The following is a 14,019-nucleotide window of genomic DNA, read 5'->3' as shown; positions in this document are numbered from 1 at the left end:
CAAACAAACGCTCAACACCGAGAAGTGTGATTATTACTGTCTGATGGGGCAATGTGAGGAGGCTGCAAAGTAATATAAAAGCATGGGTCGGATTGCCTACTATTTTCTTCTTTTTTTTTTGTTTGTTAAAAAAATGTTCATGGTGTCAGGGCTGTGATGAAAAATAAGTGGTCTAAATCCGGCGAGAAAACAGGATTTGGGGTACCCTAGGTTTGGCTCCTTAAGTCTCTGGCCCCCCCCCCCCAGTGAAAATTCCTTAGACGAGGCCCTGACCCCTGCTGCCTCCCAGTCTCACCCCTGGGGACGGCCGGATGGCGCCGCTCGCCGGCGGACCTCCTGCCGCAGATCCTCCACCACGGTCTGGCGAGTGGTCCGCTCCTCGACCACTGCCTGCTCCAGGCGGACCACCGCACCGTGAAGTGCGGCGTTCTCCGCCTTGAGCTTCTGCGTGTCCGAATGGTCCTTCGCCACTACCTCACTCAGAATGGTCACCTTTTCACGAAGGGGGACCACCACTTCCCGAAGGGCGGACATCTCTTCACGAAGGGCAGCCACCACTTCACGAAGGGCGGACACCTCCCGGCGAAGAGCGACCAGGTCTTCACGCACATCTGTCATCTCCATCTGGAACACAGAATTACAGTTTTTTTACGTTTCTACTAATCATATAAAGGTGACATAGTACGTAGTGTTACGTCGTACGCATTACGACATGTCGCGCAGCGTCGTGTCTAATCACGTCACAAAACGACATGTCATTACGTATTACGACATGTTTTGTCATGTAACCCGCATTGCTGCATACCGGACAAACAAGCTTGGCAGGCACGCAAACTGGTAACCACTATAGAAACTTTCTATCGTTATTAGTTTTTCGCAAAAAAAAATGAGATAATAAAGAAACGTTATTACTACGCATGTTTACCCTTGGCCGGGCCTTTTTCATAATGCGGACGGTGAGGGTAGAGGGGCTGGTACGACCTCTGGCGGTTACCTCCTAATGCACTGAGAAACACCAGATGTATAGGGTGTTTAGGATGGATAGGATGTATAGGATACAGACAGTCACACAGCAGGACTGACACAGTCACACAGACAGTCACACAGCAGGACCTCGGCTAAGGAATTTCGACTGGGCAGATGGGGACAAACCCGACTCCACAATGTCATAATATACCACCTAATATACACCGTATAAGCGGACCTTTACACCACACCTAACATACATACCATATACCGTAGGTAAAGGTATACCAAAATCCTGCCTAATCAGTTAAGCATCCGTAAACATGTCTAAACAAACTTCTACCAAAGGTTTGGAGGTCAGCGTAGGGCCCTCAGAAGCCGAAGTCGAGCCGTCGGAGGCTAGCATGGTCATTTAGAGTCCGCTTTGGGACCTTCGTGGGGCCCAAAGAAGCCAGTGCGTAGCCCTTTAGACCAGCGTGGGGTAATATAAGGGCAGCGTGGGTTCCTCTAAGACCAGCGGCGTGGGGTCTTCTGAGGCCAGATTGGGGCCCACTGGGAACAGCTCAGCTTGGGGCTATCTAAGGACAATGTAGGCCCTCTTAGGTTAACGTGGGGCCCTCTGTCCTCTGAAGTCTAAGGTTGGCGCTGGGCCCTCGGAGGCTGGCGTTGGACCATCAGAGGCCACCTCGAGGGCCTCGACGGTCAGACTGTAGCCCTTATGCATGTTTAACCCTCGAGGCGCTGAGGGGGGCATAACGTTGCCCCCCCCCCTTTACGTTCTGCGGAATATCTCCGAAACCTGATAAGCTACGAACGTGAAACTCAACGTAGCTTCAAATGAATACCTAGGCAATGTTTGAGCAAAATTTAGTGGTTGTAGCACTTAACCCGCGCCCCACTGGGGTCTGCGTATAACACGCCCTACTGGGGGGCTCTCCATAGCCCCCCTCCTAACTCCAAAATTACTGGGCCGATCGTCAAAATTTTAAGGAAAACTACATTTAAGGAAAACTTGATCATAATCTTATACTGCGGCAATTGTAGTTCTGCTTACGGTTGCCTCTTTATGATACGGGCCACCACCACCTCCACTGCGCTGGAGCTCAGGCGTTCTACACCTCCCCGCTACGGACCGGCCCTCGGGCTAGGTGTGTTAGTACTGAGAGCAAACCTGTAGTAGTCACGTGACTTTCATTCACGTAGCGGGAACGGAAGCTATAGGCGATACCAAGGATGAGCTCTGGGGAGGCAACCGGCGTGGAAAAATAGCACGATTGTAGTTTTGGAAGAATATCTGTGGCGGTAAGAGGAATTAGACAAAACCTACGTCCTAGGAGCAAACATGTGGTATTCCTCCATACTTTGCGCTACATTTCCTTTCTCCAAATGCCAGCGCTTAGCAAATAATAGCGCAATTCTAACTTGGTAATATATGTGTACAGTAGCAACTGCGGGTCCCTGTACCTACCTGATTGCTGCGTGCTCTAAAGTTAATTTGTTTTGTAGTTACCAATTTCAGTTAAACGATTTGATTCAACTCCTGATTTCAGGGATTTGTAAAATAAATTGAATCATTTCATGACTTGACCCAACCACATTTTTGGTTTGATTGATTCAAGGCATGACTCAAAGGTACTGAGTTTGTTTAATAATTTGCGGAATGAATTGTCTTATGATTCAAATATCAAGCATCTTTACCTTAAGTTTATTAATCACATGTAAATCACTTCGACTCATGACTGATTCAGGCCTCAGCGGGAAAGCGAATTGATTCAACATATGACTCAAGTTTCATTGAGTCGATTCAACCTTTGACTTAAACTGCTTATGCATATGTGAATCGAATCGACTCATGACTCATTCTGATCTCAAAGTTTTTGATTCGATTCAACTCATGACTCGAAGAAAATCGACTGATTCTTGAGTCGATTCATGATGCAACTCTGAGTCATATACAACCCTGGACAGCACATCTGTATTGCAGACGCACACCTCCGGCTCACAAACAACTTGAAACAAATGACATATATTTATGTATTGAGCCGGCGCGTCTCTATCCGAAATGGGTTTCCCTTTCACCTTCATCCAATGCCTGTCCAATTCATATGGCTGAGGCGGGAAACCTACTAGGTGAGTTGACTAGTTGAGTTGACTTTCAGGTCAAAAAAGGTCAAATTTTGAAGTTAAAATTTTTCAACAAAAAAGGTGTCTTTTGGATGCAGGTTGAGCTCAGGAACACGATGGTGCTATTAATATTGGTGTACGATGTCACATACGTACTGAAAATTGATTTGAAAAATTAATAATTGTGAATTTTTTTGCAATAATGCGTATAACTTCGCCATTTCTGAAGATATTTAGCTAAAACTTGCTAGAGATGTGAACTGAAAGCCACTTTAACTTGCGAAGGCTTTATTCAACAAACAACGAGGCATGGCACCTGACAAAAGAAAAGCCAGTAAGCATGCGCCGGAAACGGGACAGTAGCCACACCATGCAGCAATCACTCACAACATGCGCAACATGCATCATGCAAAACGGAACAGTTCACCACATTCTCCCCCGCCAACAAAATGCGCAACATGTCACAGATCTAGTCGCTTTGGGGCTCGTCTTTCACGCATCGAGCGCCGCGGCGGTACGCGAGTCTCCACATCAACATTCGGACGAACGCGAGACTCCACATCAACATTCGGACGAAGAGCCGACGTGTCGCCGGCCTCGTTAGTTCCGAGGGAAGCGTCAGGTGGGTCCACGATAAGCTCACGGGGCTGAGACTGGTCGTCACAATCAGCTGGGATCAACTCGGGGTCCTGCGACGGTTCACATGCGATACCCGGCTGGAGTACGGCATCCTCATCACGACCGCGAACAGGAATATCACCCGGCGGAGCAAGATCACGAACAGACACAGTTGTTTCCTGACCGCTAGGTAGCCTCACATGTGCATACCGTGGGTTGACATCGAGAACATCGACTTCATCGACCAACGGCTCGTACTTTGAACGGCGGACATGTCGTTTTAGCAGCACTTTCCCCGGCGCAGCTAGCCAAGAGGGAACAGAGTGGCCACTCGCTGAACGCCTCTGGAAGGCGAACATACGCTCGTGCGGAGTAGAGTTGGTGGCAGTACAAAGCAGCGTTCGGATGGAATGAAGCACATCGGTAAGTACACTCTCCCAGTGAGTAATCGACAGTTTTCGAGTTTTCAGAGCGAGTGTAATGGACTGCCAGATCACTCCATTGTATCGCTCGCATTGGCCGTTTCCCTGGGGATTGTACGGGGTGGTCCTGCTGACCACTACTCCCCGACTTGTGAGAAAGTCTCTGAGTTCGGAGGACATGAATGACGCGCCGCGATCGGAATGAACAAAAGCTGGCATCCCGAACACCGAAAACAACTCACAAAGACGCGCGATCACAGTCTCGGTCGACATATCTGCACAGGGGAAGGCAAAAGGAAATCGTGAGTACTCATCTATGACTGTCAGAAGATATCGGTTGCGAGATGAGGTAGGCAGCGGTCCCTTAAAATCAATACTCAGCCGTTCGAATGGACGGGTGGCTTTGATCAGGTGCGAGGCAGGCGGCTTGTAGAACCTGGGTTTACATTCAGCACACACAGGACAAGAGGACGTAACTCTCTTCACGTCATCAATGGAAAATGGGAGGTTCCTACAGCGCACAAAGTGAGCCATTCTCGTCACACCGGGATGACACAAGGCGTTATGTAGCTCGATCAGTTTGTTCGAATCGACTGCCGAGCAGAGGGACATACGAGACAGTGTGTCAGCGGGAATATTGTCCTTGCCAGGCCGATACACGACATCGAAGTCAAAGCAGGACAGTTCCAGCCTCCACCGTTGGATCTTGTCGTTCTTTATCTTCCCCGCGTGCGCTTGGCTGAACATGAAAGCCACAGACTGTTGGTCAGTGATGAGGGTGAAGTGCTTTCCAGCAAGGTAGTGCCTCCACTTCCGAAGAGCATCCACGATGGCATGGGCCTCCTTCTCAACGGCAGCGTACTTCTGCTCACTGGCATTGAGCACCCTGGAGAAGAAAGCCACAGGTCTTCCCGCTTGAGTCAGAGTGGCCGCGAGAGCGACGTCTGATGCGTCAGTTTCCACCACAAATGGAATCGCCTCGTCTATCGACTGGACTACAGACTTTTCTATCTCTTCCTTCATTTTCACAAACGCTTCACGAGCTTCTTTTCCAAGGGGGAAAGATGTCGCTCCAGTCAATGGGCGAATCTTCTAAGAAAATCTGGGAATCCACTGAGAGTAGTATGAAAACATACCAACAGCTCGTCGAAGTGCCATTGTGTCCTGAGGAAGGGGGAGGTTTCGGAGTGGCTCCAGCCTCTCAGGATCGGGCTTTATCTCTCCGTCAGAGATGCAGTACCCCAGGAGCCTGATGGTTGAGACAGAGTACACACATATGTTCTCGTTCAGCGTCAGATTGTAGCGTTTTGCAGCATCCAGAAACCTCTGAAGGTTGACATCATGCTCCTCCTTTGTCCTCCCGCAGACAGTGACGTCATCCAAGTACACGAACGTGTCCTTGAGACAGTTGTCTCGAATGAAGTCGTCCATGGTACGCTGGAAACAGGCCACACCATTGGTCACCCCGAACGGCAGACGACGAAACTGATACAGGTTCTGTCCGGACTGGAAGGCAGTGAACTTCTTGTCAGCCTCACGGATGGGTATCTGGTGATACGCACTTTTCAGATCAATGGTGCTAAAGTGTCTGTACTTCGCAACGCTGTTGACGACATCATCGATGCGAGGGAGAGGGTATGCGTCCAGCAGAGTAAATTTGTTGATTGTTTGAGAATAATCAATCACCATTCTCTTTTTGTGCCTTTCGTTCACCGTCACAACTACCTGCGCACGCCAGGGAGAAGTGCTCGGCTCGATGATACCCTCGGTGAGAAGTTTCTGAGTCTCAGACTCGATGAAGGCCCGGTCCTCCTCACTGAACCTTCTTGATTTGGTGGCCACTGGCGTGCAGTTTGGGCTCAGGTTTTCAAAGAGGGAAGGTGGAGAAACAGAGAACGTTGCTAGCCCACACACGTTCAGAGGAGGTTTGTTACCTCCGAAGCTCACAGTGACATTTTCATGCTGCTTGAGAAAGTCGTGGCCCAGGATGATGTCAGAGCACAGGTAAGGCAGCACAGACAACCGCACATCATGGTACACACAGTCCTGCACCTCCAGCTTCTCCACACAACAGCCACGAATGTTAGAGGAAAGGGTTGTAGCAGCCATAGAAACCTTCCCAGAGGCTGGCAGCACAGAGAGGCCAAGGTCCCTGACACAGCTTTCAGAGATGAAACTCTCGGTGCTACCAGTGTCCACCAGAGCCCTGAGCTCATGATCACCAAGTGTCACACTCACAGTAGCTTTAGACAGATTGCCAGGCGTGGCAGCAGACAGCATGGCATGCGAGACAGAAGTACGAGACAATGGTGCAGCTGGCGACCTACACACTGATTGATAATGCCCTTTCTTTCCACAGTTCAAGCAGGTCACATTACGAGCAGGGCATGCACTGCGAGGGTGGCGCTTTCTACCACAGAAGAAGCACTTTTCCACAACCCCTGCTGCAGTAACTCTCACATCATCAGAAGCAGAGGCAACTGGTTCTGGCTCTACATCCGACTGGGCCGCAGCCGCTGTGACTGGATTTGGAACTGAGTATGATTCCAAACTCTGCTGAGCAGACTCTAGGGCTCGAGCCTGGTCAAAAGCCGCTGACAGCTCCAGGGTCTTGTTTTCAAGAAGACGCTGTCTGATTTGCTGTGAGCGCAGCCCGTTGATGAAAGCGTCTCTGATGAATTCCTCTTTGTGCTGCTCAGCACTGACAGCTTTGAAGTTGCAGTCGACACTTAAGCTCTTCAGTGCTTGAAGAAACTGATCAAGCGTCTCTCCAGACCCCTGCCGTCTACTGGCAAGCAAGTGACGAGCAAAAACCTCATTCTTGGGCTTGATATACAGAGCAGACAAAATTTCCACAGCTTCTTCGTATGTGCTGCACTCTGATACATAGTCATAGACCCGAGGACTCAGATAGTTCACCAGAACGTCAAGTTTGTTTGGATTATGGTCAGCTATAGACGTGAGAAAGTTTGAGAACGTCTTGTGCCAGTGCTTCCACTCCTTTTGAGCTTCACTGCTATTGGGGTCTGTATCAAAACGATCTGGTCTGATAATCCGTTCCATAGTAGGCAGTGTATAACAGACCTCTTTCTTCTTGTGGCTTCTTGTGTTGTTTGTTGAATAAATTGAACTGAAAGCCACTTTAACTTGCGAAGGCTTTATTCAACAAACAACGAGGCATGGCACCTGACAAAAGAAAAGCCAGTAAGCATGCGCCGGAAACGGGACAGTAGCCACACCATGCAGCAATCACTCACAACATGCGCAACATGCATCATGCAAAACGGAACAGTTCACCACAAGATGTTCATAAGCATGCGTTCTGTCACATATATTCCGTTTTTTTTTTCGAAAAGTCAAAAACTGAAAAAAAATATAAAAATATAAATTTTGAATATTATTTTATAAAATTTTCGAAATTTTCAAAATTTTGAAAATCCGAGATTGCAGTTTGATAGCGCAGTCAATTCTGAGTGCTATCATGCAAAGAAATTGGATCTAACTAAAAAACTGAGCTATTGGAAGCGATTGCCGTGGTTCAATGTTTTGCGTCGAAATCGGCCGAACATGACTTCACTCTGACGTCATTCCCGGCCGACCTATGGTAGCTACGAAGTTCAAATTTTGACAAAAGGTGTCAAATTGATGCAGCCGAAGGTACTGAAAGTTTGGCGTCGATATGTCGAGTGGTTTGGAAGTTATTGCAGAAAAACGGGAGGGGGGCTATAAATAGCCCCCCCAGTGGGGCGCGGGTTAACCCTCGCCCGTAAACGGCGATCTGCCACCTTCGCCCATGCAGGGGGGGGGGGGTTGGTGCGACCCCCCCCTTGGCGTTTGAAAACGGAGCGTCGTAGAGCTTAGCGGAAAAGACCAACGGATTGCTCTCGCCGAGATCTCGCGATTGGTGGTATATTTTTTGGTCCTAGGTCAACATTTGACCTACTTTTGACCGGTCAAAGGTCAAATTTTCGGAAAAATATACTTTTTTCAACTTTCCGCGGCGATTGCGGCAAAACGGTGGGAGATATCGACTTGAAACCTTCACTATCGTGTTCCTTGATCAATTCTCTATCGTTTGGTATGTATTTCGTTTCCCTAGCTCTAAAAATGGCGCGTTGGGAGCGCCGGAAGTCGGCAAGGTCACAGTCGGCAGCAGAAATTCGAAAAATCAAAAATTTAATTTTTGAAATCTGATTGTATTTTTGGATTTGGGAGGTCCATTTGCTCCCTATAGAAGCTAATATTGCTGCATATTCCCATTGAGGTGACAAGAATTAGCAAAATAGTGGTTCGGGCGCTTTTCAAAAATAGTACCGGACGCTGTTCCTCTTGTGACGTCATAGCTCCGTGACCTGACCTGACCCGGTCAAGTTTCTTATACCATATGATAGCCAATACTTGCCCCAACATGCATGGGAAGTTTCATCACAATCCATCAACCGATGTCCGTACCACCGGCAGGAAACCTCGGGCGTTGGCACTCAGTTTGTGAAAATCCGGCCGGAGGCTGTTCCCTTTGTGACGTCATAACTCCGTGACCTGACATGACCCGGTCAATTTTTTTTTATCAAAAGATGCGCAAGGTTTGCCCCATAAGGTACCCAAAATTTGGCGGCGCTGCGCGCCGCCGTTTTTGCACTATTTCCAAAAAACCTCAGGGGGGGGGTTGCACCAACCCCCCCCCCTACATGGGCGAGGGTTAAGATGGCGTCACAGTGACGTCATAAAATATTGTCGTTTTCCGATACGGACCGTTTCTGATGTCGCTGAGCATGAAACTCAACTGTAAATGAACTAGACAGCACCTGCTGTAATCCTGAAACACCTAAATACACTTCCATCTAGTTCCTGACCAATAATCGGCCCTTTATTTACGGTCCCATATATTCAGAAACGAATTATTCGACACCAGTAATATGTATATGATCGGTAGCTTTCGGGGGCTGCTGCCTCCTTCATCAGCCTGCTTTTTAAATGCATTAGAACACAAGACAATACGTTTCAAACATGTCTACCAAAAAGTAAACTGCCACGAGGAAAAGTTGTAACGGTACGTCTCAAGCATAGATGCACAAAACAGTTTGATACATGATAACAACTAATAACACATGATTAAGTCGCCATCGTCCGTAACATCCGTAATAAAACATTCGACATTAATCGTGATCCGTGGTCGTAACAATCGAGTTTGCACAATCGGGGTCATGACACATTAATCGATGGTAATCGTTAAAGGATCGTAATCGTTACATACTCGCAGGCGCACAACACTGTAAAAAATGCTAACAAACCAGTTAGTTAATTCTTCAAGCAAAATCTAGTATTAAAACACACGTTGTTGCAAAAAACGGGTCAGATAACACATATGTTTGCAACCTAACACCACATCCATTTCATCGAAGCAGAAAAGCTAACATCATTGTAAGCCGACAAATATTATCCGTGCAAACCATGCCGTGTTATTTGACAAACATGTTTGTTTATGCTTCCTTTGCCTTTTTTTCTGGATAACGTGTTAACTAACAAATCAAACGCATGTTGTAACTCACAATCTTAGTTTTCTTACTACCCTTTTTGTTGTAGCATTACAAAGACCTTAGTTAATTGAAAAAAATCGCCATTTTGTGCGCCCCTCTGCGCCCGCCATTGTTCAGTCTGTGCCAAGTCAGAGAAGGGAGAGGACGCGTGCGTTGTGAAGGAGCTGAGCTGTGGCGTATAAGTGTTGCGTGTGCAGTATAAGGAGCTGCTGTGGTGATGCAGAAGTGGTGATACTGTGGTGATACATAACCCGAATACGAATAATAAGAAGTCAAACAGTGAAATGATATGGATTGTTGGACATGGCTTTCATCCTTACTGGTATGGTGAGTGATTATGGGAAAGATCAGTGGAGATATTGCTGGCGTTTTAGTGTGGTTTATGTATGTCACTCATTTTCTTTTCAAATGAAGCTCCAACCAGGCTTTAGAGGGTCTCAGGTTGGAGACACTGTTCATTTGTTGACTGTCAATTGACGTCTATAAGTACATATGACGGACTGAATTCAATGAGCATGTTGCACACTAAAACCGCATTAAGCTTTGAACAAGAAATTAAATGTACCTAATTTTTGGTTGGGCGCTCAACCAGTGAACGCGGTGAGGTGCTGTTTTATGCAATTCCTGTCACTGCAACCAGTTGTCAAATAAGATTTTTGTAGACACATGAGCCACCATTGTTCGGTCAGGGAATTTTTGCCCTTTTGTTGCAATTTAGTTTACCCATATCGACAGAAATGAAGCATTCTCAATGTTTTCGTGATACGTATTTGGAGCCTGTATGGTGTCATGGCTGGTGCGGATTCCTGCAGGCTGTTTATAGTTGCAGGTGTGAATCAGTGCAGATTTGTCACCACGACCGATGCAGATTACCGACTGATTTATGACGTTGGTTGGCATGAGGTTGGTTGCGTTGCTTTATTCGTTGGTTTGAATAAACATCTTTGTGTTTAAATACTCGTCTGTTTGATACTTTTTTAAATAAAAATTTCGACGCGTGTCGCAACACGGTGTGTGAAAACGCACAACATGTATATATACTGTAAAACATATTTGCACGTTTCGAGTCATCCTGGCAAATCTCACTAACCAAATGCGTGAAAACTTTGTATTTACACACTGCATCCCGAAGTTTATAACGCATTTGGCTAATGATATTTGCCTGGATAACATGTGCACGTTGTGCAAATCTCGGCAGAAGCTTGTGAAGCTTACTCACATTTTGCGTGTAAGCGTGTTTTCTTCTGTGTGTGTGTTATGTAACACCGAAGTTAGTTATCCTGCAACTAGGCGATGCCTAGTTGCATGATAACTAACTTCGGTGTTACATAACACGCACAAAAGGAAACACGCTTACACGCAAAATGCTAGTAAGCTTCACACGCTTTTGCCTAGTGAGATTTGCCAGGATAACTAACTTTTTAGTTACTTTACACGCATAATATTAGTACATTGACAGGTAGATATTAGTTAAGTAACACGGTCACACGCAAAAGGCGTGTATGTCAACACCACGTCGAAAACTAATGTCTTAGTTTCATAACACGTTTTTTCTTAAAAGCGTGTTATATAAAACACGTTTGACCAGTAGATGCGTGTAAACTTTACACGCTTTAGGTTAGTGAGATTTGCCATGATAACACGGAAGTTAGTTAACATTTTTTACAGTGAAGCTTGCATAAATTCGCTCTGATAGCCACACGCCTATACAACAAAACAATTTTCAACAATCCAAAAGCAAGTGTACCTATTTTTGACAGCTCACTCAGCCTCATCGAAAAGCGCCTTACACACGTAGTGCCCGGTACATATCAGGCACCTCTCACCCGGGTAAGATGTTAATGCTATTGTGTCTTTCTACCCTGGAAATGTAAAAACCCTCCTTCACCTTTCGTTTACCCCAGTTCGTTTCATAATCCAAAATTTTAACTTCGTCCCATTTGATAGAGTGCCCTGTCTCTAGCACATGTTTAGATATCCCTGAGTGATCCCGGTCTCCGATTGCTATAGCTCGTTTGTGTTCCGATTCCCTCGTCCTTAGCTTTCTCCCGGTTTCTCCTACATAATTTTTTCCGCACTGACACTTATACTGATAGACCAGCCCAGCCTTCTCCTTCACCCCCAACCTGTCCTTAGGTTTGACGAGTCTAGCACTAAGGTTGGCTGCAGGTCTCGTGCTGACCTTCGCGTAGGGTCGAAGGACGCGCGTTACCTGTTCAGTCACTAGAGGTCTGCACCGGCCGGCTGCAGCCGCGGCTGGCTGCAGCCCCACGGCTGTGGGCCGGGGCGGCTGCAAATATCTCCAAGAACACGCCTGCGGATGTGGCCACGGCTGTTAGATTTCAAGCTCAATCTTAAGTACTCAATTATAAAATTATAAATCCTTAATCTTACATTCTGATAAGCAGTCTAGCCTGTAAAAATCATGCAAAGGATGCCCAGCAACATTGAAAGTGGTGAAGCCTTTAAAAACCTGTAATGGTTTTACCATTTGCTGTAGGGGAGTTTGCACTCTGGTACAGAATACTAATTATAGGTACCAATTGTTCCTTCATCATCAAGAGCTTGACAGTTTCAGAAAATGCAACATGTTGCATTGTCTGTGTCACATCCCTCTCAAATCAATCTCACCTCATCACCTGGTCATTAGGAGAGCACCTTACAGCTATTGAAGACGAGCGTTCAATAATTCTTTCAGGTAATAGAAAAAGAAATCACGCCTAGGTAAAGGCAGGTAAAGGCTTCATAAAATATTATCTAAAATAACTCTTAGATGTATTTCTGGATTTTCGGCAAGTCCAATTACATTATATAAAACTGGCGCTTTATGTTCTAACTGGTGTGTGAGTGACCGCTAACAGAAAATGCTGATCAACAGAGCCAATGGAATTAGATTATAAGTGAGCATGAACCCTACTTACGGTTAATTCACATGATGGTGAAACCCCTGAACACGTAATTCACATGACGGTGAAAACCCTGAACACAATATTTCTTACGCGAGCTGTTGACTTAACTAATAAAATGACGTCTCCTTCTGAAAATGAAAAAAAATGATACTTAATCTTTGTTTGAGGGCAAGTTGTTAACTGTATAACATTATTATTTATATAACATTTTGACGTTCTTCATGCACTTGTTCTAATCATCCGTAGCATCATTTGTCACTGCTGTCTACCGGGAAATGCCATACACTCTCTTCTCGTGCCATTGGTTAAGAACAAGGGAGGTACTCTGGATGATACATCAAACTATAGGGCTATTGCTCTTTCAACTAGTGTCTCAAAAGTTCTTGAAATGGTCCTATTAGACAGAATATCGCCATACTTACGCACTAGTGACGCGCAATTTGGATTTAAAGAAGGTCATTCCACCACCCATGCTACTTTCGTTCTAAAAGAGGTGATACATTTTTTATAATACACGGGGAAGTCCAGTATATGCGTGCTTCCTAGATGCACGGAAAGCGTTTGATAGAGTTTCCCATTCAAAGTTGTTTAGTGTCTTAGCCGAGCGTAGTGTACCCGCACCGTATCTAAAGCTGCTGCTTTACTGGTATCGGTCCCAAACCATGTCTGTAAGGTGGGATGGTTATGTATCTGACAGTTTCAGCGTTGCAAATGGTGTGAGGCAGGGCGGAATCCTCTCTCCGTTTTTGTTTAATGTGTACATTGACTCATTATTGTGTGATTTACGTAAAATGAGTGTTGGCTGTCGCTTAGGCATGTGTGCAACTAATGTTTTAGCCTATGCAGATGACATTGTTTTGTTATCGCCTACCAGAGCGGGGCTACAAACACTTGTCAATGAATGTGAAAGGCAAGCGCAACTGCTGGATATGGAATTTAATCCAGATAAATCAGTGTGCATGCAATTTCTGCCCAAAAGACCGTACTCAGCATCACATCTCACTGATTCTAGGCCACCCCAAATACTACTCACAGGGCTGCAACTGAAATGGGTGCCGTGCTTTAAGTACCTCGGTCATGTGATCAGAGAAGACTTGCGTGATACTGACGATATGTGTAGGGCCAAACGCACTCTGTACAGCAATGTGAACATGTTGTTAGCAACTGTTGGCTTCGCAAAGAGAGATGTTCTAACGAATCTCTTTAACCCGCGCCCTGCTGGGGGGGGGGGGGGTGTTTGAACACCCCCCCTTGTGGTTTTTCGCGAATATCTCAAAAACGGCGGCGCGGAGCGCCGCCGTTTTTGGTACACCTTATCATACATCAATTCTACACATGTTGTGAAAATTTCAGACCAAGGTCATTCAAGGTCAGGTCACCAGGTCACTTGAAGTGACCTCACCTCATAAAAACTTTCAATGTCTGTCATAGCTACACCGAGTG

General features: G+C 46.2%; 1 protein-coding gene across 2 annotated transcripts in view; it reads right to left on the bottom strand.

Moving 5' to 3' along the window:
- LOC122386447 overlaps nucleotides 1-14,019 on the bottom strand; it is a 101,421-nt gene that overhangs the window by 38,251 nt on the left and 49,151 nt on the right. Inside the window, exon 3 of one of the 2 annotated variants that reach the window (XM_043375629.1) lies at nucleotides 296-624. In XM_043375629.1, coding sequence (XP_043231564.1) covers nucleotides 296-624 — 329 coding nt within the window. Of the gene's footprint in view, nucleotides 1-295; nucleotides 764-14,019 lie in introns of those variants that run through there. The other variant, XM_043375630.1, reaches the window with a different exon arrangement.

Source organism: Amphibalanus amphitrite, unplaced genomic scaffold, assembly GCF_019059575.1.
Source record: "Amphibalanus amphitrite isolate SeventyFive unplaced genomic scaffold, NRLGWU_Aamphi_draft 000251F_arrow, whole genome shotgun sequence".
NCBI lineage: Eukaryota > Metazoa > Arthropoda > Thecostraca > Balanomorpha > Balanidae > Amphibalanus > Amphibalanus amphitrite.
The sequence above is the reverse complement of the archived record's forward strand: the minus strand, read 5'-3'. Positions and strand labels throughout refer to the sequence as shown.